The sequence below is a fragment of the Mesoplodon bidens genome, assembly GCF_964165515.1.
Source record: "Mesoplodon bidens genome assembly, chromosome: 9".
Classification (NCBI taxonomy): domain Eukaryota; kingdom Metazoa; phylum Chordata; class Mammalia; order Artiodactyla; family Ziphiidae; genus Mesoplodon; species Mesoplodon bidens.
Window position 1 is genome coordinate 86,932,477 of NC_138166.1, and position 26,937 is coordinate 86,959,413.

The 26,937-nt window shown below is 41.9% G+C and overlaps 1 protein-coding gene across 1 annotated transcript in view; it reads right to left on the minus strand.

The window, feature by feature from the left end:
* Positions 1-9,602: 9,602 nt before the first annotated feature.
* Positions 9,603-26,937, minus strand: part of CHCHD3 (coiled-coil-helix-coiled-coil-helix domain containing 3) — a 311,474-nt gene continuing 294,139 nt past the window's right edge. The window contains exon 8 of the mRNA XM_081244862.1: positions 9,603-10,326. Within this exon, the coding sequence (XP_081100988.1) occupies positions 10,303-10,326 (24 nt within the window). The 3' untranslated portion in view covers positions 9,603-10,302. The remainder of the gene's footprint in view (positions 10,327-26,937) is intronic.

The window sequence follows — 26,937 nt, forward strand, 5'->3', positions numbered from 1 at the left end:
CAGGTCCAAATGGACGGTACTCATGGGTGGGTGTGGGTGGGCAAAGGTAGGTGAGGAAGGAGCCCAGGGATCCCTAGACTTCAGTTCCTGGTGATGGGAGCATAAGGTGGGTAGGTGGGTGGGTGTCAAAAGCCAGGAGGAGGAGCCAGTTTGGGAGAGATGAGGGGTGGGTGGGGGAATTGTAAATAATTAGCTGTTTTGGACAGCTTGAGATTGTGGTCAAAATCATCCAGGAACATATGTGTAGAGTTCTCAAATTTTGATTTCTTCTTTTGTTGTTGTTGTTGTTTATTTTTAATCTTCTAAAACCAGGAAAAGAGCACACAGGGAAGGCAGGTGGCAAAGGCTGAGCTGGTGATATTTCCTGGAGCCCCACGCAGCTGCTTTGTACACAAATGCATTAGTGAGCAGCTCCAGCTTCAAAGCCAGTGACAAACCGCCACTGAACAGGGCCTGAAAGTTCCAGAACAACAGTTACTTTCCTTCCCAAGTCTTTTTTGCCTCAGAAGACCTTGGGAAACCAGCAGTGACATGGAACTGGGAGTTTTATTTAGAATGGCTGGGCTCTGCGCCCTGCACCCTCCTGGCCCACCTGGGGCCTGGGGAAGGGCTGCACCTGGAACCCCCTCCGGAGGCGGAAGCAGCGGGTGGGCACACAGCCCGGCTGTGTCTCCATCTCCGCCTCCTGAGTGGCAGCCGTGGAGGAACACGATGTAGTGAGACAGATGTCTTGGAGCTCAGGGAAAGTAAAAAAGGAAGTAGGGAATTTGTCTGACAGACCCCGGTGAGCCAAACTAGCATCAGCCACAAGCAGGAGGCTTTCCTGTTATTTTTCCTCTGTCTGAAACCTCAGGAACTTCGCCCAGGCAAGAAAATCTTGTGCCACCTCATCCAGTACATGAGAGGAAGTGGATGAAAAGAATGGGGCTTTTATTCATTATTCACTCAACGTTTATTGAAAGCTTATACTGTACAATGGCACTGGGACAGATGCCGTGTGGGATTTGGAGGTTGCCCTAAAGATGTAGCAGCAGAATGACGCATGTGCGGAGAGGAGAACACGCAGCAGTTAAGAGCCAGGCTTCCAGGGAGGACAGGGGTGGGCTGCCATTTAGTAGCCGTATGACCCTTGGCAAGTTACCTCACCCATCCAAGCCTCAGTTTCCTTATCTGTAAAAGGGGGATAATAAAAGTAGCTAACCTATAGGATTATTGCAATCAGAGATAATGTACCTCAACAAATTTCAGTTACTAGTAATTATCAAGGGAGAGGAAATGACTTTGTCACAGGGATAAGCTTGAACCTGTTCAAATTCATCTTAAATCCTTTTTATTGTGAAGTATAAGATACATAGTGAAGAACACAAAACAGATGTACAGCTCAATGAATTATCAAATTAAGGGCTTCCCTGGTAGCACAGTGGTAAAGAATCCACCTGCCAATGCAGGGGACACAGGTTCGAGCCCTGATCCAGGAAGATCCCACATGCTGTGGGGCACCTAAGCCCGTGAGCCACAGTTACTGAGCCTTTAAGTCAGAACTACTGAGCCCACGAGCCTAGAGCCCGTCCTCCACAACAAGAGAAGCCACCACAATGAGAAACCTGCGCACCGCAATGAAGAGTAGCCCCTGCTCGCCACAACTAGAGAAAGCCCGCGTGCAGCAAGACCCAATACAGCCAAAAATAAGTAAATAAAATAAAATAAAATAAGTAGATTTAATCTACTTCACCAGTACCCTTGAAGACCCATTTGTGTCCCTTCTTATCAGTACCCACTCTGACACCCAGAAATGTAACTGCTATCCATTTATAACTCTTCCTTATTTTTCTGTATAGGTTTACCACATAAACATCCATCCATAAACACTATCATTCATCTCGCCATTTTAAGAAGTTTATAGAAATGGAATTATAAAACGTGTTTCTTTTTAGTCCTTGACTTCTTTTGCTCAACAGTTTGTGAGAATCATCCATTTTTACATGTAACCATAACTCACTCATCTGTATTACTGTGTAATATTTCATATGCCTCAATATATTTACGGTTTTCATTACGATGCACATTTGGTTGTTTCTACTCTGTAGCTATTATGAATGCTATTGAACATTCTCTAGGTATGTACCTAGGAATGGTATTGCTGGGTCATCAGGTATGGATCTGTGCTATAGACTTAATGTCTATGTCCCCCCAAAGTTCATATGTTGAAACCCAGCCTCCAATATGATGGTATTTGGAGGTGGAGACTTTGGGAATGATTAGGTCACGAGGGTAGATCTGTCATGACCGGGATTGGTGCCCTTATAAGAGAGACCCCAGAAGAGCTCCCTCACCCCATCTGTCATGTGAGGGTATAGGGAGAAGATGGCCATCTATAAACCAGAAACAGGCCCATACCAGACACCAAATCTGCTAGCAAGCACCTTGATCTTGACTTCCCAGCCTCCAGAACTGTAGGAAATAAGTTTCTGTTGTTCATAAGCCACCCAGTCATCTAGAGTAATTCTGTTAAAACTAAGACAACATGTTCAGCTTTAATAGATAATGCCAGATCATTTCCCAAATTGGTTGTACCAATTTGCACTCTTACCAGCAATGTTTTAGAAACTAGTTGCTTCACATCCTCTCAACACTCAGTATTTTCCATCTTTTCAGTTTTCGCCATTCTGGTGGATAAATGGGGGCATCTCATTGTGAATTTAATTTGCATTTCCCTAATTAGTAATGCTGTTGAGTACATTTCGTATGTTTATTGGCCATTTAGATATTTATTTCCTGTGAAGTTCTTATTTCAGTCTCTTGCTCATTCTTCTGTTCAGCTGCCTTTTCTTACTGATTTGTAGTTCTTTATATAGCCTGGATGTGAGCCCTTTGTTGGCTTATGCTTCACAAATATCTTAAGATTTGCCTTTTCACTCTCTTCATGGTGTCTTGATGAAAAGAAATTCTTAAAGCTAACTTATCAACTTCTTCCCTTATGGTTACTGTTTTTGTATCCTGTTTAAGAAATATCTCCTTATGCTGAAGTCATGAAGCTATTCTTCTATATTGTGAAGAATATCTATATTCTTCTTCTAGAAGCATTCATGTTCTACTCACTCATTTAAAGGATATTCCAATTAAAATTGACTTCTGAGTAAGGAATGAGGTAAAGTCGAGTTTCCCTTTTGCTGCATGTGTATATCCAATTGATCCAGCACCATATATATATATATATATATATATATATTTTAACTGACATATAATTGATATGTAACATTATATTAGTTTCAGGTGTACATGATTCAATATTTGTATATATTATGATCACCACAATAAGTCTAGTTTACATCCATCACCATACGTAGTTACAAAATTTTTTTCTTGTGATGAGAACTTTTAAGATCTCTCTCAGCCACTTTCAAGTATTCAATACAGTATTATTAATGATAGTCACCATACTGGACATTACACCCCTTATTACTTATTTTATGGCTTGTTTTATTTATTCTATATTTACTTGTTTAATAGCTGGGACAGAAAAGTCCTAAAGAATTCCCCGGTGGTCCAGTGACTAGGACTCTGCGCTTCCACTGCAGGGAGCATGGGTTCCATCCCTGGTTGGGGAACTAAGATCCCGTAAGCCGCGGGGTGCAACCTAAGGAAAAAAAAAGTCCTAAAGTCCTATGTGTCCTGCCTACGTCTCTGAACCCATCTCCCACCACTGTTTGCCTTTTTCGCTCCACTCAAGCCCCCAGGACCTCCTTGCTGCTCGCTCCCCTAACACGCCAAACTTGTTCCTGTCTCAGGACCTTTGTGCTTACTGTTCCCCCAGCCTGGAGTGCACCTCCCCAGATCTTCATATGAATGGTGCCCTCAGTACATTCAAGAACCTGCCAAACGTCACTCCCTTCAGCTGTCTCCCGTGAAGCCTTACTCCCTCACCCTGAACTACTCCTTTGCTCTGCTGTAGCATTCTGCAGGACATCCACTACTCCCTGACATTAACGTTCAAGCCTCCTCCCCCCTCAGGAACAGAAGCTCCATGAGGTCCGGACCTTGTCCATCATGTTGGCTACTATTTCCCTGACTCCAGGAACAGTGCCTGGGGCACAGAGTAAGCTCTGCTGATTCGGTGAGTCAGTGTATGAATGACTCCAGCGAGGCCAGTGTGACGTGGTCCTACAGCAGACAACCTCTCCCAGGTACTAGAAAACGTGGGAGTGGTGAGCTAACTAGCAAGGGTTGACCCATAAGGTGAGGACGAATAAGCCACTCCTACACTGAGGAGAGTTGAAAGTGGTTATAAAAATTCGGGACAGTAACTTCTGATGTTCCTGAAAGAACAGTATCTTAATGGTGATTCATAACCCTTCTTAACTGCTTCTATACAATAACATCTAACTCCACTGATGAAGTCATCTCCAGTAGAAGAGCAATGTCCGCCTTAGTTACTAAGATTTCCAAGTTCTGTGTTAAGCACCTGAGGGTAAGGTGTGTGGACTTTACATTTTGGATTCACATTTAAAACACAGCTGCTGCAAAGGCATTTTAAGAACACCCAGGAAACTACAACTCCCACCAGCAGGTGAGCTGACACCCTATTCATCACCCTCTGTTAAAAGCAGAGCTACCAGTCCCTGCTCTGCAGCCGGCCTTCCAAGCTGGAAATAAGTTGACATTGCCACTTCAACTCTGTTGAATAATATTTTCAATGACTCTGTGGTCATGCTTCTGAGACCAGGGTGCACATTACCTTCGGGAGATGCAAAGCGAAGCTAAAGTTTGCAGGTTGCCATTGCGTTTCTGGTTTCATGCTGAGAAACCTGGCCTGTGGCTATGAAATGAAGAAAATGTTTTTTACCCTTGTCTCCTGAACTGCACAGGCAGCAGATAAGAAGCAACTGGCCTCAGTCATCTGGCCCTCAGCCTTATTGTATATATTCTCCAGTGAGGAATGAGTGAACACAGGCTTTCAACCTATGCTGTGGACACTGATGAGGGCCCAGCAGCAGCCTGGCCAGTAGGCGGACCCAACAGAGAAGGGTACTGCAGGCGGCTCCCCAAATATGGACCACTTGGAGTCCAGCCCAGGCAGGCCACTCCCGGGACAAAGTCTAGGTAGGAAAGGCATAGCTGGAGCAGAGTGTTACCCTGCAACGTGGCCACTGACCTCTGGCTTCCATATTTGCATTTAAAAACCATTATGGAAATGTGATTTACTTTGAAGGGTGATATTCAAAGCAGACTGCCCTCTCAGCAAAGTGACAGTGGCCACAGCCCAGTAAGGATCCTCGCAGGAGAGGTAGAGACATGTAGGGGGACAGAGAGGTGAGGGAAGTCAAGCTTTTCGGCACGGGAAAATCTTTGAAGTGTGTGGAGGCCTCACCTAATCAAACTCACTTCAAGAGGTTTGAAGCATTTCATTAAATTGAAGCACAGCTGTTTTCCATTTAGAGTTGACTTGGGTTGAAGGAGTTTCAGGGACTGAACTTGACAGTTGCAATTTTCAGTCTCCAACTTCCTTAACTGAAAGTCATAAATATGGTGGCCACATTTCCTGAATCCAAATTGGGTTGAACACTGGGCTGTCGCCTAAAATACAGGGCATGTTTTCATGGTCTGGAGAAGGCTGAGGGTCTGTTTGGAAGGTTCAAGACAACTGGTAGGAAAAGTGGAAGACACTTTTGATTTGGATGATGACTTTTGCTTTCTCCTCTAAAGCAATTCAACTCTTTTTATAGAGGTTCTGCCAGCAAAACTGAGGCTGGAGGCACCAGGAGAGAACACACAAGATGAAATGTAAAATTTCATCATCTTCATTCAAACATCAGCCTGGAGCTAGGAGAATGAATTAGATGGTTGGTCGTTTTTCTCCCAGTGACTGTTTCTTGGGTTTCTTTGAATGGAATTGAAAGTTCCTTAAGCTATCCTTTGGCTACACTAAGCCAAAATTCTTAGTGTAAGGGACCTTGTCAGATGAGTGAGGTGATCTCATTCCAGGTATAGGAGAACAAGTTCCCTTTGTCTCTGGTGCTTATCAAGTCAATCCACCATCCTTCATCAAGGACTGCTCTCCAAGGTACATCGGGGCAGGAGTCAACCTCCTTGGGATACAAGCGTGGCCTCAAAGTTTCCTATTCCACCGAGCCTGGAAAATCACTGACTACTCCCATCTCACGTAGGGTATGGGGATGACAGTAAGATGGATATAGCTGTAGATCATCTAAATTGAAATAACTAAAAATGACTTCTCTCTTCGCATTATAGTGGATTCTCAATGACAGAAGCTGGAGAATTAAAAGGAGTTTATGGGGATAACGCCCAGTCCTTCTCTCCACACAGCTTGGAGTGCCAAGAGCCAGCATTCCATCTTATGAATAGTATGTCCTTATCCTCTTCCTTTAATTCCCTTTACATGGTTTTAGTCACTGTTGGCACCTCCGACACCAAGTAGGTCAAGCGAAGGAGAGAGTGAAAACTGAAAACTATAACGTTCTGAATTCTTTTAAGGACTCAGCAAGACAAGAGGCTAAAACAAATGTCTAGCATAAATTTTAAAATAAATTGTGGATGTGAATTAACCAGCCCACGTGTTGTTCAGACTAATGCAGGTAACAGCACCAGCATCATGGTCTCCTACTCTGGGGGTGGTTTGGATTGTGAGCCTCACTGGCACAAACAGGGTACAAGTCCTAAGGCAACATTTCAGAAGGGACACAGCCCACCCACTCAGTAAATCCCCTGGGGCAAGTGATGGGAAACCATTTCTCTAATGAGGATCATAAACTATAGGAAAAGTACAATCAAAGGCCACAGAGAACTAAATACAAATTTACGTTTCCTCCCAGAGAATTTAAAAGTTCCATTTACCGGGTTTACAAATTAAGAACTACAAACATAAAAAATGACCAAATGATAAGACATTCTAAATATATAACTAGTTTAAGAACTAGGAGTTTGGGGAAGAAAAGGAAGTATCAAAAATCTCTTGTTATAATGGAGGAGAACCAGAGCGGGCCACTGGGCGGAGAGAAACCTGAGGGGAAGGGACTTGTTCCAAGAGGTAACAGCACAGAACTCAGAGCAAGAGCCCAGGATTCTGCACCCAAGACGATGCCATATGTCTCAGGAGGTGGGCCTGGAAGGCCAAGAAGGGTGAGAAAAGTTTAAATACACAGAAGAGTCTAGAGGAGGCAATAAAGATGGAGAGACTGAGGGGGGGAAGCTGAGAAATGGATGAAAACTTGGGGAAGCCGTGACAGACACAGAAAACAAATATACATTAATTCACTCATTCAAAGTATTAGCTTGTCAAGAATTGTAACTCAAAGCAGAATCATCACAGTAAGTTACTGCTACTCTTTCAATTGTTCAACTGCTCTAGTTCTTAAATCTTGAAAGGGTCAACTCCTACAGCTCACAGAAACAGGGGGAAGAGGATTATCCTGTGGGTTTCTGGTGAAAGCAATTATACCTGTGGGCTGAAAGATGTCAAGCTAAGAACCACAGGTTCCCAACTCCTAAGCCAGAGAAGGTGAGGACACCTGGCTGCTTGTTTAGTTTGAAACAAAATACCGGCAGCCTAGAGCTGCTGTAGAGAGAAGTCTCACTGGTTGACCAGCAGGCCACAAGCACCTGGCTTTTAGCACTCCACATTTGCTATTAATAATGATCAGTCCGTAATTTTTTAAATTGTTGCATGTTGGCACGTTTTCTGTAATAAGTTATTGACTTTCCAAAGGGAGGACTTTGTGCTGATTTCGACCCCACCGTCTTCTGGAAGTTCACCAGACATTTGTTTAGCGTTATAACATCTGACCAGCTTTCAGGATACTTTATTCTTCCTGGCTTCGTGAGCTAAACTGTTGTGGTTCAAGGCGTGTTCTACTTAGTGGAGATGCTAACTGATTGGAATATGTTACTCCCATGAGCCTCACATAGACCACAACATTCTCCCCAAGCAGTTGTCCTGAGGTTAACAGTGACCTGGGCCAAGTTGTGATGCAAGTAACAGAGAGATCTCCGAGGTGCAGGAAAAGGCATCATTTCACCCTTTTATTTCTCCTAAAGTGCGGTCTTTCCTACTTGTGCCCATCATGTTCATCAGAATGAGAAATTAATAACAGGTGCTGGGAGAGAGAGGTCCTGACAAACCACCTCCCGTTTTCATGGATTTAACCAGCTTTAAATGCCTGACTCTTCAGTGCTTTATTTCTCTGCCAGCAACAAGACTGGCAGCCTGGGATGTGCCAAGTTCTTGGCTCTAAATTGCAAAACAAAGCAGTATAGGAGGGAATCTGTGAGCTTGCTGATTTGCAGACACTACAGCGAGTCACCATGTACACATTTGTTTTCGTGTACCTATTATTTCTCCCAGGCAGTTACCTGGATGCCTTCCTGACAGTGCCAGAACTGCTGCTGCTCAAGTTACCAGCGCTTCCCTCACTCACACTTAAATGAATGCGGCTTATTTTGCACCATTTAAACAAACAAACAAAACAACCCTTTCATTAAATAGAATCACAGAGCCTTTCAGTAATTATTCGAGAAGTGTCCCCAAGGTCATTCAGAATCAGCATCAGGTTTACAGGTGTGCCCACAAGTGTCCACGAAGATGCCATTCAAATGGAGTCGACTCGGGAATCAGACGCATGAGAAGCCACAGTGACATATAAGGGGGCTGGTTGAAATCTTCCTGACACAAGTTACATTCATCCCAACTTTCTCTAAGTAAAAGACATGCGGATGTCCTTTCCATGCCCCCAGCTCCAAATACTAGTTTATTAGAGTCATATATCCAACGACAATGGACCCGACCACACGTATGTGGAAAGCATCTTGACTCTTCACCATAAGCTTACAAAGCAGGTTCTTGCATTTCCCCTCAATTTACAGTTGAGGAATCTGAGGCTTAGTATGGTGGGGTGACTTAATTAGGTCCCCCAGCTGGTAGGTAGCAGAGTCACAATTTGAACACAGATGCATCTTATTCCAGAGCCTGTAATCTTAATTTTTCTGCTAAATTATCTCCTTCTGTAACAAAATAAAAATGAAATAAAAATTCTACATGACAAAAGATATTCAGGTGACATCACAGATCACTGGCGTTCTCTTTTTCATCTATTTCCCAGAAAGATCTTTCCATTTGGTGTGAATGCTCATTTCCAACTTCCAGTGTTGAAGCACCAATCCTCTGGTAGAAAAGTGAGAGTTATAATCAAGAAGTTTTTCTTCTGTTTCCAATTTCATCAAGTCTCAGGGTCAATTTTTTTTTTTTTCCTTTTAACATTTTCCTAGTATTGCAGGGTCAGAAGTTTCTAACCAAGGTTATCTAATCTAGTGCTTGCCCCAGGCAGGATTGACTTTGGTCATCCCAAAGAAAGGAAGGTTCATGCAATTTGTAAAGATCTTACTGAATGTTACGTACCTAAGAGGCAAATTATAAGCATCTCTTGACTGTCTGAGGATCTGCAAAGTGTGTTGGAGCTTTTTAGAGTAAAGGCACCACACAAATACAAATTAATAACAATATAAATCAACTCAATTCCCGTAAGTATAACCATCTAACCTGGAAAACAAAAAACAACAAAAAAAGGCGAGGCCCCAGACTACAATGACAGTCTTCGTCAGAAAATATATTTATTATTGACAGTGAGTGAAGATGTCAGTACTCATGATAGACGTTGAGGTTGCAGAAGCCAAGGTTGCCTTCACATTGATAAAAAATGCCTTATTTCACTCATAATCAGAAACATTATTCCAGTAAAAGAGGTACATTTTCTCTCCTTTTTGTCTTCTTACATGATCATCATAATAAGTTAAAATAAAGTAGCTCTTATACAGTCAAGGGAGAAAAGAAAAAGAGAGAAACCCAACATGCCACAGCCTAGCCAATTCCGCCCAGCACTGCTGGCCCGAGATGGAGGGGTTTGGCCTTCTCTTCTTCCCACCCCAGTGACCTCAGCCCTCGATCCCAACCCCCAGCTTTGTGGGAGGGCAGGTTCACCCAATGATGGAGCTTGGTTAGAAGAGGAAGTTGAATAGAAAGTACAGAAGGTGGAGAGGACTGCCTTTCTTTTTAATCATCATAAATGGATTTATTAACACTGTAGCAAGCCCTTGATGGCTGATCCCTGATCTAGGCCTTGGCTTTTCAAACTGTTGCTGATCAAAGTGTGATATGCTCCTGTTGAATCTGCTCTCTGATGCTTCTCTTTAATGGTCTTCTCTTTAAATGAGTTGCTTTCTTACTAGGAAAAAAAAAATGTTCCACCTCTGGAATTAACGCTGAAGGAATTCTGCTTGTTCTAAAAGTTGATTTTATCCTCCCTTCTCAAGCATGCTCTGAAAGAGAAATAGAAAAATAAGATTTACCACCAGAAGGAGGGGACCAAAAAATGGGCAGTAGCTATTTAGTACTGTTTGTGTTGCTTTTCAAAGATCTACCTCAAAAACACATATAGCAAGGCATATGCTCCCTGGTCTTGAAATATGACTACCTTTAATGAACATCATCGCTTAATCATGTATCATCTCCAAATGACCCCTCCCCCCACCATATCAAACTGAACCCTAAGGGTGAACATGCCCTGGACTGTGAGAGTGGGGGGCATAGTGGGGAGTGTGCGTGCCGTCTCACTACCCTGGACATTGGGGATGTGTGGGAGCATTTCTAGTGGCTGCAGAGACTGGGGGAAAGCTACTGCTAAGGGGGCATGGGTGGAGTGGGGCAGAGAGGGAACCTCTCAATTGAAGACAAGATGCTCCCCCTGAAACCTCTGCTCACGCTAGGCAGAATGCAGATGTTCTTGAACTCATAATGCTAGGTGGAGCTACACAGATCTAAGTATGTATTCCCAAATTACAAAAATGGCCCCTACATTCTATTTAGTTATTTGTGTGGGTGTGGGTGAGGAACAGCAGACAGGAAGAATTTTTTTCCAGTTTTATTGAGAATTAATTACATATATCACTGTAAAAGGTTTAAGGTGTTCAGCATGACGGTTTGATTTAAATATATTCTGAAATGATTGTCATAATAGGTTTAGTTAACATCCATCATCTCATTTAGATACAAAAAAAGAAAAGACAAAAATTATCACTGTATTGAGAGCTCTTAGGATCCACTCTCTTAACAACTTTGCTATATCATAATGCAATGCTAACTATAGTCGTCATGTTGTACATTACATCCGTAGTACTTATTTATCTTACAACTGGAAGTTTGTACCTTTGACCACCTTCCTCCGATTCCTTCCTCCTACACCTCTCCCCCCGCCCCTTGCCGCCTCTTTTACCACAGATCTTATGTCTTTGTCTATAAGCCTGATGTTTGTTTTTTGTATATAGATTTGACATATAAGTGAGATCATACAGTATTTGTCTTTCTCTGTCAGATTTATTTCAGTTAGCATAATGCCTTCAATGTCCACCCATGTTGTAGCAAATGGTAGGATTTCCTTGGGTTTTTATTTTAATGGCTGAATAATATTCCACTGTCTATATATATACCACAGCTTTTTTTTTTATCCATTTATCTATTGATAAGCACAGGTTGTTTCCATGTTTTGGCTATTGTAAATAATGCTGCTATGAACATGGCAGTACAGATGTATTCTCAAGTTAGTGTTTTTGTTTCCTTTGGATATATTCCCAGAAGTAGAATTCCTGGATCATATGGTAGTTTTATATTTAATTTTTTTAGGATCCTCCATACTGTTTTCCATAGTTGCTACACCAATTTACAATCCCACCAACAGTACACAAGGGTTGCCTTTTCTCCACATCTATGCCAGCATTTGTTGTCTCTTTGATGACGGCCATTCAGCCATAAGGTGATATCTCATTGTGGTTTTAATCTGCATTTCCCTAATGGCTAGTGATGTTGAGCATTTTTTCATACACCTGTTGGCCATTCACAGATCTTTGAAGAAAAAATGTCTATTCAGATCCTTTGCCCATTTTTTAATTGGATTTTTTTTTGTTTTTGCTATTGAGTTGTATGAGTTCTTTATACATTTTGGATATTAACCCCTTATCAGAAACATGGTTTGCAAATATTTTTTTCCCATTCTGTAGGTTGTTTTTTCACTTTGTTGGTTTCTTTTGCTGTACACAAGCTTTTCAGTTTGACGTAGTCCCACTTGTTTATTTGTGATTTTGTTGCTTGTACTTTACATATGATTTCCAAAAAATAATCACCAACACCCAGATCACGAAGCTTTGATCCTATGTTTTCTTCTAAGAGCTTCGTGGTTTCTTACATTTAAGTCTTTAATCAATTTTGAATTAATTTTTGTGTGTGGTACATGATAGGGGTCTAGTTTTATTCTTTGACATGTGAATATCCAATTTTCCCAGTACCATTTATTGAAGAGACTTTCTCCATTGAGTATTCTTGTCTCCCTTGTCAAATATTAGTTGACTGTACATCCTTGGGTTTATTTCTGGGCTCTCGACTCTGTTCCAGAGGTCTATGTGTCTGTTTTTTTTTTTTTTTTTTGTGGTATGCGGGCCTCTCACTGTTGTGGCCTCTCCCGTTGCAGAGCACAGGCTCTGGACACGTAGGCTCAGCGGCCATGGCTCACAGGCCCAGCCGCTCTGCGGCATGCGGGATCTTCCCGGACCGGGGCACGAACCCGTGTCCCCTGCATCGGCAGGCGGACTCTCAACCACTGCGCCACCAGGGAAGCCCTATGTGTCTGTTTTAATGCCAGTACCATACTGTTTTAATTACTATAGCTCTACAGTATAGTTTGAGATCAGAAAGTGTGATGCCTCCTACTTTGTTGTTCTTTCTCAGGATTTCTTTGGCTATTCAGGGTCTTTTGTGGTTCCAAATAAATTTTAGGAGTGTTTTTTTCTATTTCCATATTAAAAAATACCATTGGCATCTTGATAAGGATTGCACTGAATCTACAGATGGCATTTGGTGGTATTGCCATTTTAACAGTATTAATTCTTCTAATCCATAAACATGGAATACCTTTCCATTTATTTGTACCTTCTTTGATCCCTTTCATCAATGTCTCGTAGCTTTCAGAGTAGAGATCTTTGATCTCCTTGGTTAAATATATTGCTAAGCATTTTATTGTTTTTGATGTTACTATAAATGGGATCAATTTCTTTTCCAGAACATTCATTGTTAGTGTACAGAAACACTACTCATTTTTGTATGTTAATTTTGTATTTTGCAACTTCACTGAATTTGCTGATCAATTCTAACAGGTTTTTTTTGGTTGAGTTTCTAGGATTTTCTATATATAAAATCCTACACAGAAAAAATTCTTAACTATCAGATTAAAACTCTAACTAGCCGGGGCAGGAGATAAACTGTCTCCATTCTTAGGAAACTTTAAGAAGGCAAAAGTGATCCTTTCCCCTTTAGTTTTGAAATTACTCAGGAAGAAGAGCTACGTCAGGCCCAAGACTGCCTCTTATTTGTTCATGTCTTCTTCCTTCCAGCCCTCACCCTTCCAGCCACTTATTCACCCAGCGTCTTAACTGAGCTCCTACTAGGTACTCATTGTACTGAGTTAGGTGATATGGGGAAACCAATACACATGTTCATGGAAAATTAAGGCATAATACAGAGTAATAACTTGCTATTTCTAAAAATACATTTGCTAAATATATGTTAAAATTTTATTTTACTGAATAAGTACTACATGCACACAGTATAACATTCAAGAAGAACAAAAGAATATATAGGACAAAGTAATTTTTTGTCTGTCTCCTATTTCCCAATTTTTTGTGTACTCTTACAGAGAAGGTATTAGTTCAAAAGCAGAGTGGTGCTGCCTATTTCAGAAGAGGCTAACTCTCTGCAGCTGGAGTGATCAAGGAAGGATCCTCAGATGACCTTTCACTATGGATAGAATATAGACAGAAGGTAGGGAGGGATGAGGGGGACAAGCACTGGTAAAGATTCAGAGGAGGGAAAAAGCCCAGTATGTATGGGATGAAGAATGCAGCAGAGAGACAGGCCTAGCAAGAGGAAAGGGTAGGCACTCAGCACATTCCAAGGAAAAGAGTATAAAAAGGGCCCACTGTGAATGTCAGGCTGAGATACCTCCTTGTTGGCCACTGAAAAAACCTAGGAATCCAATGAATGTCTTTAACAGGAAAATGTCATTTAGGAAGGTTACCCAGACTTCCTTGGCACAATGGATCCAATGGAGGAGAGTCTGGAGGTGGGAAACCGGGGAGGAGACAGATTAGAAACGAAGCTATGGTGGGAGCAAGAAATAGAGTCATAGAAAGACAAGGGAAGGAAAAAAAGCAGTGATGAGACCTTAGGTATGGTGGCACCTCACTGACAGGGAGAAAGGTGGTGTGACCAAGAGAAACAGGGAAATCAGTGGGAAGAGTCATTTTGGGAATGAGGAAGCTAAATTTGGGGTTTGGGAGTCTGGGAAGATGACGAGACATCCCGGAAGGAATTGTCTAGAGGGAAGTTGCAGGCTTGGGAAACAGGTCAAAGGTCTTTAGAGCTAAAGATTTAAGGTCAGAGATGAAGAAAACAGACTGAAATAAAGGGGCAGAAAAGGAAAAGGAGAAGGACAGATAAGCATATTGGGTCACAGAAACAGCAGATGAATAGTTTATCTTAAAGGTTATCCTAAGGTATTCATGATTTTACAGGCTTCTAAGAAGGCTATGTCCATAGGGCACAAAAGAAGAACAGATATAAAAGTAGACAAAGTAGTTTGTAGAGGACGCATATAGAAATGGTCAGAAAAGACAATGATGCAGTCAAGGAGGAAGGATTGAATAAATTAGAAAAGTTGGTGCATCTAGAGAAAACCAGAAAGACAAAGCAGATTAAGTGGAAGACTCCACTCAGCAGAGTCGTCTTGTAGAACACCAGAATGTGAGGCTCCTCTCAAACTCATCTGTACTTATTAGAAAACTTAAAAATCAAGCACTTACCATGTAAGGGTCAGACCAGGCAATGTCACAGTATCATTTATCCTCACACCCTTGTGACTTGACCTGTGAAAGTCCAACTATGCAGACGGGAAGCTCTATAAACTCCAGATATATAGACAACCTCGCCACAACATTATTTATTAATACAAAACGGAAGTCAGTATAAAGCAGTTCTCTACACTGGGGCCACGTAAGGGCACTTAATTACTAAAGAAAATGATCACTTTGTGAGCAATGCCACTTTGTGGGTTATATACTCGCTACTTACTTCAACATACCAATGGGAACTATAAGCTGTTACCTGCCTGGTCAAAACCAAATGGCTGTGCCTCATTCTACAGTTTAGGTCTCATGGCTATAGTGACAGCCGTGTGACAACATACCTCTTTTCAAATGTTGCAGAATAATCGGCAGTGACCACACACAATTAAAAGCAGCAGTTAAAATGTTCACAAGGGTCTAGGAAATCTTTTTACTTTTCTCCTCCCTGCCACAAGGGTCTAGGAAACCTTTTTACTTTTCTCCTCCCTGCCACAAGGGTCTAGGAAATCTTTTTACTTTTCTCCTCCCTGCCACCCCAACCAAATATGGAAGGGTAATTTTCAGCCAGGCCATATAATGCTAAGAATGTTAGACTCTCATAAGAGAGAGGAGCTGGACCCTGGCTGCTGTGAAGATCATGGGCCAGTCTACTGTGAAGACACTAGAAGAAAATTTTTGAACAAATATAAAACACAGAGAAGTAACCACATTCACAAAATACCTTGCTATGAGTATTAAAAATCACATCCTCAAAGAGAGCACGGCAGTTCACCTGATTCCTGGGTGACTCCCTGAGGACACGGGGGCAAGGCTGTGTCTCCCAGGGCTGGTCTACACACACGTTGTCAAACTGCACTCAGCTGCTCCCAGTGGGGGCCAGAGGCGGAACAAAACCACCTCATTTCTGTCAGAGATACTAACAAACGTCACGTTGAAAAACTTTTTAGATGAATTAATTGGTAAACATTCTGTGTTTTTACTATATCACAACTATGCAATAAAACCTGCCCAAATCCAGGCCTAAGGAACTTTGGCTGGAGGGATCCTGAGGCCTGGCAGGGTCTGTATCAGTCAGTTTCCACCTACCGGTTCTCCTACCATCTCTGTATCGGTTCTGTAATGAATTTCAACACTGCATAAATTTAACGCTGCATAAATTAACATAGGAAATTCCCCAAAGAATGAGGGAGAAGATTTATAAAATTGCTTCCTTCATTTGAGGAACTGCTAATACTTACTGTGGAGAAAGAAATTCCCTGCATTTGCTCATCGTTCACGTATTGGGGGCCTGCAGGAACACCTTTTACAAACGGCTGGGTAAATTAATAAAAGGAGAGAATGGTTCAGGCACCCACACTGCTCTTTTCCCAAGTCTCTCTCTGATTCCAGCCACTGAGGAAGGAAGGACCTGCAGCCCGCCGTGTCAGACAGGAACAGGTCCCCTGGGGACCAGAGGCTGCGTGTCACTTCCACTGATTAAGACGACCTTAACTGTTTTCCTCTAATATTTTTGTTACACAGTAATCTCGTCAACTGTTTTTTGAATTACATCTTTCTTGGAGGGGCGACTGTCGAAGAAGTGTCAGCTACTGGCTCTCTCAATATATTTAAGAGGAATTATGGCAACCCTGGATTGCTCGCAACCATCATGACAGAATAAAAACTGGTCTTTTTAAAAAAGGATATCATTCAGAGTGCTTGTCTCTGTCTGAGCTTACCCAGCATCTTACCAAGATTTCAAAGACCTAGTAAAGTTCGGTATGGAAGAAGGAACGCTTACAGGGGAAAGGTTTACGGGGAGAAAACTAAAATGGAAATACGTCCTGACATACCTGAGTTTTCAATAAGGAGGGACAGGAAAAGTGGGGAGTGGAAGAGAATGGAGCCTCCCAGGAGGAACAGGGAGTAAGAGAGACAGAGGAGAAGATTGTAAGTGAGAAAGAAGGGAAAGTAATCAATAAATTCAATTTATGAGAAGCACAACGCAAGCTTTGCCTGTGCGCCAAGTACTACTCCTGGCCACCTGAAAATCTGATTAGCTAACTTATTTTGTTTTCAGTATCTGTCTCCTCCCCCCAGCAAGTGCTGTTTATTCTTTCTGCTTTGAAAGAAACGCAGCTTAACTTTTTTATGCCTGGGTCTACTTTCGTCTCTTCTTATAACACATGCTCTGTGTGATATTCAAATTAAGTTACAAGTAATTAACTGTTTATACAACTTGCTGTAATAACAGACAAAACACTAACATACTGCACTTCTAACTCTTGAAGCATAAGTACTAGAAAAGAAGTGCCTATTAAGAAAAATGAAAGTCTATTACCATGGTAATACTTCTTCTATTGAACCCAGATTAAAAAAAAAAAAAAGAAAATGCCATAAAGCAACTATTACCCTCAGAAAGCGGTTTAGAAAAGGATTCCTATGATGTAAGAGGCTGGGGTAAGAAATCTAAACTTTAGTTTGCTTTGATGTGACTCCGAATTTGGAGGGCAGCCCCACGGAAGGATGCGAAAGGTCTCCTGGACTGCTCACGCGTCCTCCTGAGGATAAGCAGCCCGGCTAGGCGATTAATAAATGTCATTAGGTGGTGATGATAAAGAAGCCTTCAGACACAATAAAAGCACACTCCAGTAAGCCTTCCCAGAAAGTGAACCTTCTTGATTTATCTTCGTGCTCCCTGAAGGTGGGCATCTGTGTCCATCGGAAGCAATGTGCTTAAGGAGGCGGGCCTCTGATGTGGGTCCAGGGGAGGGGAGCAGGGTGACTGGACGCAGCAGAGCCAAGGGAGGGTCCAGTCACAGTTGTGAGCTGGTCAGGGGACTGTTTCATCGGCTGGTGCCTCTCTCCTCCCAGGCTGGTGCCTTTCTCCCAGGAAAACCGGGTGTGGTCCCTCATCTGCAAGAACCTACAGTTTCAGTGGGGGCAAGAGGACGGGAGAAGAGAACTTCTTTTTCAGAGGCTCCTGCCCTCTGTCCAAGACTTCTTCTGCTTTGTTCCCGAGGTTGGGAAAGGAAGTAGTGAGTCTGATCAGACCTCTGCAGGTGGCTCAGACCCGGCAGGCAGTGACCAGCAGCTCCGCATCTCCTGAAAGCGGGGAGCCTTGGCAGGACCTCTGAGAGGTTGAAGACCTCTCATTCAGCTCAGGCCAATGGGCTCCAGAGCTGTGGTTCTCAGACTCCGTGGACAGAGGTACCTGGGGAATGTGTTGGAAGTTCAGATGTTCAGGTGCCACCTCAGACCTGAATCTGATTCTTGGGGATGGACCAGGCATGTGCATTTTAAATAAACTCCCCAGGTGATTCGGATCACCCACGTTTGCGATCTGATGTTACGGGGAACAGCGTACTGCGTCTGGCATCAGACTATTCTGGTCTGGACTCTGCCCCATCTACAGATCACTGAAATTCTCTCGCTGTTAATTTTTCCAAGTGAAAAGACGTGTTTAGGTTACAAGATTTCTATGTCCTTCTAGCTCTAACAGCTTATGAGTCTATGAAACCATTTGCACGTAATTTATAGCTCATCTGAAAACAACGATGAAGTACAGCTTGCTCTGGCACTAGGTTTTTCTTTCAAGAATTCTGATTTCTAAAGTGACAGCTACTACTATGTTTCCAGGTGCTCTTCATACTCAAAGAACAGGGATGTACTTGAGCCCTGGTCTAACGTAAATCCGAGTACAAGGGGAGAGAAAATGCACTGTCCTCAAGAACGCCGACGCGTTCTGCCAGGGCAAATTCCTCTACAGGGACCGATCTTGAGGCCTTCTATTTTGGAGGAAACCACAGACTGGAGGTGTCGTTTACATTTTTGAAATGAAGAGTTAGGTACATGAATCTTGAAATGGAATAACTTCATATTAGGATCCAGCCTCATTTATCAAGGTCTTGACCCCATGCTCCCCGTTACAGTCGAGTAACTTTTTGTTCTCCTCGAAGAGATCAGCAGGAAGCACACAGGGCTAAGTGGAGGTGACTCACTTATAAGATGTCCTCATTTCGGTCCTTCCTTTAGCTGAGCTGCTTGCCCCACTGCCCACCTGCTGATTTAAACCTCGGCTACGGTTTATCAGAGCCCGCCTGGCCTCCAGCGTCTGACTACAGCCACCACGCTCACCTCTGTCCCTTGGGTGTCTCCTGGGTCTGGCCCTTACTTTCAGTCCTCGTCTTCCGGCTTCCTGCTCCGGCTTCCTGCTCCATGTTCACAATCCCTTACCACCCAGGGTCCGTGGCCCACTGGGTGGAAGCCAGCACAGTACAGGGCAGCCTAGGGCTGGCTGAGGGATGCAGCCTGCTTTCTCTAATGCAGTTTATCAACCGGCGGGCTCCATTCTGCCAGGCAGCACTGAGATAGCCATTTTTCATGCCACTGACTTCGGAGAAACTGAGAGACTGTTTTCACCCACTCCCAGTTCATTCTGCCACCCCGGCTTCCTCAGGGCAGTCGGGAGTACAAGCTTCAAGGAAAGACCAGGCAACGTGCAGAGCAATCAGAAGTGCAGCTGTCCTGCTGGAGGGGAAGCTTAAGGCTGACAGCAAACTCTAAGAAGCAGAGGCACAGGCGCGGCTAACAGTGCGTAACCCAGAAACGGGCATGGGATGCTGGGGCTGCTGCTGCCGCCACCAAGAAGCCTGTGTGCGAGCGCAGGTCACTATCCACACCTCCCCTCCCGGGAGCCTGTGCAGCCCGCCACTGCCAAGGTCCCGGGATCCAGGGACAACTTCCCCAGGAGAACGCACGGTGCGCCTCAGGCTGGTGCAACGTCGGGCTGGCCTCTGACGCCGCAGGCTCGCCCCGCATCCGTACCCCTCCCTCCCCCCAGCCTGAGTGAGCCAGAGTCCCCGAGTCAGCGGCTCCTTTAACCCCGTCCAGTCTGAGCAAAGAACAGATGCCCTCCGGCGACCTACATGCAGAGGCGGGGCCAAATCCAAAGCTGAGCCCCCGGAGCTGTGAGAACAAAGAAGAGAAAGGGAAATCTCTCCCAGCAGCCTCAGGAGCAGTGGATTAAATCTCCACCTCAGGAGCAGTGGATTAAATCTCCACAATCAACTTGATGTACCCTGCATCTGTGGAATACCTGAATAGACAACGAATCATCCCAAATTGAGGAGGTGGACTTTGAGAGCAAGATTTATTATTTTTTCCCCTTTTCCTCTTTTTGTGACTGTGTACGTGTATTCTTCTGTGGGAGATTTTGTCTGTACAGCTTTGCTTTCACCATCTGTCCTAGGGTTCTATCCATCCATTTTTTTTTTGTTGTTTTACTTAAAAAAATTTTTTTTCTTAAAGATTCTTTTTTACTTTAATAACTTTATTTTACTTTATCCTCTTTCTTTCTTTCTTTTTTTCTACTTTTCTCCCTTTTATTCTGAGCCGTGTGGATGAAAGGCTCTTGGTGCTGCACCCAGGAGTCAGTGCTATGCCTCTGAGGTGGGAGAGCCAACTTCAGGACACTGGTCCACAAGAGACGACCAAGCTCCACGTAATATCAAATGGCAAAAATCTCCCAGAGATCTCCATCTCAACACCAAGACCCAGCTTCACTCAGTGACCAGCAAGCTACAGTGCTGGACACCCTATGCCAAACAACCAGCAAGACAGGAACACAACCCCACCCATTAGCACAGAGGCTGCCTAAAAGCATAATAAGTCCACAGACACCCAAAAACACACCACCAGATGTGGACCTGCCCACAATAAAGACAAGATGCAGCCTCATCCACCAGAACACAGGCACTAGGCCCCTCCACCAGGAAGCCTACACAACCCACTGAACCAGCTGTAGCCACTGGGGACAGACACCAAAAACAACGGGAACTACAAACCTGCAGCCTGCAAAAAGAAGACCCCAAACACAGTAAGTTAAGCAAAATGAGAAGACAGAAAAACATACAGCAGATGAAGGAGCAAGGTAAAACCCCACCAGACCTAACAAATGAAGAGGAAATAGGCAGTCTACCTGAAAAAGAATTCAGAATAATGATAGTAAAGATGATCCAAAATCTTGGAAATAGAATAGAGAAAACGCAAGAAACATTTAACAAGGACCTAGAAGAACTAAAGATGAAACAAACAACGATGAACAACACAACAAATGAAATTAAAAATACTCTAGAAAGGATCAATAGCAGAATGACTGAGGCAGAAGAACGGATAAGTGACCTGGAAGATAAAAGAGTGTAAATAACTACTGCAGAGCAGAATAAAGAAAAAAGAATGAGAAGAACAGAGGACAGTCTCAGAGACCTCTGGGACAACATTAAATGCACCAACATTCGAATTATAGGGGTCCCAGAAGAAGAAGAGAAAAAGAAAGGGACTGAGAAAATATTTGAAGAGATTATAGTTGAAAACTTCCCTAATATGGGAAAGAAAATAGTTAATCAAGTCCAGGAACCATGGAGAGTCCCATACAGCATAAATCCAAGGAGAAACACACCAAGACACATATTAATCAAACTTTCAAAAATTAATACAAAGAAAACATATTAAAAGCAGCAAGGGAAAAACAACAAATAACACACAAGGGAAAGCCCATAAGGTTAACAGCTGATCTTTCAGCAGAAACTCTTCAAGCCAGAAGGGACTGGCAGGACATATTTAAAGTGATGAAGGAGAAAAACCTACAACCAAGATTACTCTACCCAGCAAGGATCTCATTCAGATTTGATGGAGAAATTAAAACCTTTACAGAGAAGCAAAAGCTGAGAGAGTTCAGCACCACCAAACCAGCTTTACAACAAATGCTAAAGAAACTTCTCTAGGCAAGAAACACAAGAGAAGGAAAAGACATACAATAACAAACCCAAAACAATTAAGAAAATGGTAATAGGAACATACATATCGATAATTACCTTAAATGTAAATGGATTAAATGCTCCCACCAAAAGACACAGATTGGCTGAATGGATACAAAAATAAGACCCATATATATGCTGTCTACAAGAGACTCACTTCAGACCTAGAGACACATACAGACTGAAAGTAAGGGGATGGAAAAAGATATTCCATGCAAATGGAAACTAAAAGAGAGCTGGAGTAGCAATTCTCATATCACACAAAATAGACTTTAAAATAAAGACTATTAGGAGAGACAAAGAAGGACACTACATAATGATCAAGGGATCAATCCAAGAAGAAGATATAACTATTTTAAATATTTATGCACCTAACATAGGAGCACCTCAATACATAAGGCAAATACTAACAGCCATAAAAGGGGAAATCGACAGTAACACATTCATAGTAGGGGATTTTAACACCCCACTTTCACCAATGGACAGATCATCCAAAATGAAAATAAATAAGGAAACACAAGCTTTAAATGATACATTAAACAAGATGGACTTAATTGATATTTATAGGACATTCCATCCAAAAACAACAGAATACACATTTTTCTCAAGTGCTCATGGAACATTCTCCAGGATAGATCATATCTTGGGTCACAAATCAAGCCTTGGTAAATTTAAGAAAATAGAAGTTGTATCAAGTATCTCTTCTAACCATAACGCTATGAGACTACATATCAATTACAGGAAAAGATCTGTAAAAAATACGAACACATGGAGGCTAAACAATACACTACTTAATAATGAAGTGATCACTGAAGAAATCAGAGTAAATAAAAAAATACCTAGAAACAAATGACAATGGAGACACAACAACCCAAAACCTATGGGATGCAGCAAAAGCAGTTCTAAGAGGGAAGTTTATAGCAATAAAATCCTACCTTAAGAAACAGGAAACATCTCAAATAAACAACCTGACCTTGCACCTAAAGCAATCAAAGAAAGAAGAACAAAAAAACCCCAAAGTTAGCAGAAGGAAAGAAATCATAAAGATCATATCAAAAATAAATGAAAAACACATGAAGGACACAATAGCAAATATTGATAAAACTTAAAGCTGGTTCTTTGAGAAGATAAACAAAATTGATAAACCATTAGCCAGACTCATCCAGAAAAAAAGGGAGAAGACTCAAATCAATAGAATTAGAAATGAAAAAGGAGAAGTAACAACTGACACTGCAGAAATACAAAAGATCATGAGAGGTTACTACAAGCAACTCAATGCCAATAAAATGGACAACCTGGAAGAAATGGACAAATTCTTAGAAATGCACAATCTGCCAAGAATGAACCAGGAAGAAATAGAAAATATGAACAGACCAATCACAAGCACTGAAATTGAAACTGTGATTAAAAATCTTCCAACAAACAAAAGCCCAGGACCAGGTGGCTTCACAGGCGAATTCTACCAAACACTTAGAGAAGAGCTAACACCCATCCTTCTCAAACTCTTCCAAAATATAGCAGAGGGAGGAACACTCCCAAACTCATTCTACGAGGCCACCATCACCCTGATACCGAAACCAGACAAGGATGTCACAAAGAAAGAAAACTACAGGCCAATATCACTGATGAACATAGATGCAAAAATCCTCAACAAAATACTAGCAAACAGAATCCAACAGCACATTTAAAGGATCAGACACCATGATCAAGTGGGGTTTATTCCAGGAATGCAAGGATTCTTCAATATATGCAAATGAATCAACATGATACACCATATTAACAAACTGAAGGAGAAAAACCATATGATCATCTCAATAGATGCAGAGAAAGCTTTCGACAAAATTCAACACCCATTTATGATAAAAACCCTGCAGAAAGTATGCATAGAGGGAACTTTCCTCAACATAATAAAGGCCATATATGACAAACCCACAGCCAACATTGTCCTCAATGGTGAAAAACAGAAAGCATTTCCACTAAGATCAGGAACAAGACAAGGTTGCCCACTCTCACCACTCTTATTCAACATAGTTTTGGAAGTTTTAGCCACAGCAATCAGAGAAGAAAAGGAAATAAAACGAATCCAAATCAGAAAAGAAGAAGTAAAGATGTCACTGTTTGCAGATGACATGATACTATACATAGAGAATCCTAAAGATGCTACCAGAAAACTACTAGAGCTAATCAATGAATTTGGTAAAGTAGCAGAGTACAAAATTAATGCACAGAAATCTCTGGCATTCCTGTACACTAATGATGAAAAATCTGAAAGTGAAATCAAGAAAACACTCCCATTTACCACTGCAACAAAAAGAATAAAATATCTAGGAATAAACCTACCTAAGGAGACAAAAGACCTGTATTCAGAAAATTATAAGACTCTGATGAAAGAAATTAAAGATGATACAAACAGATGGAGAGATTATACCATGTTCTTGGATGGGAAGAATCAACATTGTGAAAATGGCTCTACTACCCAAAGCAATCTACAGATTCAATGCAATCCCTATCAAACTACCACTGGCATTTTTCACAGAACTAGAACAAAAAATTTCACAATTTGTATGGAAACACAAAAGACCCCGAATAGCCAAAGCAATCTTGAGAATGAAAAACGGAGCTGGAGGAATCAGGCTCCCTGACTTCAGACTATACTACAAAGCTACAGTAGTCAAGACAGTATGGTATTGGCACAAAAACAAATATAGATCGATAAAACAGGATAGAAAGCCCAGAGATAAACCCACGCACATATGGTCACCTTATCTTTGATAAAGGAGGCAGGAATGAACAACGGAGAAAGGACAGCCTCTTCAATAAGTGGTGCTGGGAAAATTGGACAGGTACATGTAAAAGTATGAGATTAGAACACTCCCTAACACCATACACAAAAATAAGCTCAAAATGGATTAAAGACCTAAATGTAAGGCCAGACACTATCAAACTCTTAGAGGAAAACATAGGCAGAACACTCTATGATATAAATCACAGCAAGATCCTTTTTGACCCACCTCCTAGAGAAATGGAAATAAAAACAAAAATAAACAAATGGGACCTAATGAAACTTCAAAGCTTTTGCACAGCAAAGGAAACCATAAACAAGACCAAAAGAGAACCCTCAGAATGGGAGAAAATATTTGCAAATGAAGCAACTGACAAAGGATTAATCTCCAAAATTTATAAGCAGCTCTTGTAGCTCAAAAACAAAAAAAACAAACAACCCAATCCAAAAATGGGCAGAAGACCTAAATAGACATTTCTCCACAGAAGATATACAGACTGCCAACGAACACATGAAAGAATGCTCAATATCATTAATCATTAGAGAAATGCAAATCAAAACTATAATGAGATATCATCTCACACCAGTCAGAATGGCCATCATCAAAAAATCTAGAAACAATAAATGCTGGAGAGGGTGTGGAAAAGGAACACTCTTGCACTGTTGGTGGGAATGTGAATTGGTACAACCACTATGGAGAACAGTATGGAGGCTCCTTAAAAAACTACAAATAAAACTACCATATGACCCAGCAATCCCTCTACTGGGCATATACCCTGAGAAAACCATAATTCAAAAAGAGTCATGTACCAAATTGTTCAGTGCAGCTCTATTTACAATGGCCTGGAGATGGAAACAACCTAAGTGTCCATCGACAGATGAATGGATAAAGAAGATGTAGCACATATATACAATGGAATATTAGTCATAAAAAGAAACGAAATTGAGCTATTTGTAATGAGGTGGATAGACCTAGAGTCTGTCATACAGAGTGAAGTAAGTCAGAAAGAGAAAAACAAATACCGTATGCTAACATATATATATGGAATTTAAGAAAAAAAAAGATGTCATGAAGAACCTAGGAGTAAGACAGGAATAAAGACACAGACCTACTGAGAATGGACTTGAGGTTATGGGGAGGGGGAAGGGTAAGCTGTGACAAAGTGAGAGAGAGGCATGGACATATATACACTACCAAACGTAAGGTAGATAGCTAGTGGGAAGCAGTCGCATAGCACAGGGAGATCAGCTCGGTGCTTTGTGACCGCCTGGAGGGGTGGGATAGGGAGGGTGGGAGGGAGACGCAAAAGGGAGGGGATATGGGAACATATGTATATGTATAACTGATTAAATTTGTTATAAAGCAAAAAATAAAAAAAATAACTATAGAACAGAAGCATAGTTATAAAGAAATACCTTCTGTTTCCCTTTTAGCTCTGTTTATTTTTTAAACGTAATAAATATTTAAGAAAAAAAAACTATAATGAGATATCATCTCACACCAGTCAGAATGGCCATCATCAAAAAATCTAGAAACAATAAATGCTGGAGAGGGTGTGGAGAAAAGGGAACCCTCTTGCACTGCTGGTGGGAATGTGAATTGGTACAGCCACTATGGAGAACAGTATGGAGGTTCCTTAAAAAACTACAAATAGAACTACCATACGACCCAGCAATCCCACTACTGGGCATATACCCTGAGAAAACCATAATTCAGAAAGAGACATGTACCAAATTGTTCACTGCAGCTCTATTTACAATAGCCCGGAGATGGAAACAACCTAAGTGTCCATCAACAGATGAATGGATAAAGAAGATGTGGCACATATATACAATGGAATATTACTCAGCTATAAAAAGAAACGAAATTGTGTTATTTGTAGTGAGGTGGATGGACCTAGAGTCTGTCATACAGAGTGAAGTAAGTCAGAAAGAGCAAGACAAATGCCATATGCTAACACATATATATGGAATCTAAGGGAAAAAAAGTCATGAAGAACCTAGGGGTAAGACAGGAATAAAGACACAGACTTACTAGAGAATGGACTTGAGGATATGGGGAGGGGGAAGGGTAAGCTGTGACAAAGTGAGAGAGTGGCATGGACAAATATACACTACCAAACGTAAAATAGATAGCTAGTGGGAAGCAGCCACATAGCACAGGGAGATCAGCTCAGTGCTTTGTGACCACCTGGATGGGTGGGATATGGAGGGTGGGAGGGAGGGAGACGCAAGAGGGAGGAGATATGGGAACATATGTATATGTATAACTGATTCACTTTGTTATAAAGCAGAAACTAACACACCACTGTAAAGCAATTATACTCCAATAAAGATTTAAAAAAAAAAAAAAAAAAGAAGCAGAGGCAGAAATGCTGGAGGCCACCAGAGCAGAGATGCTGC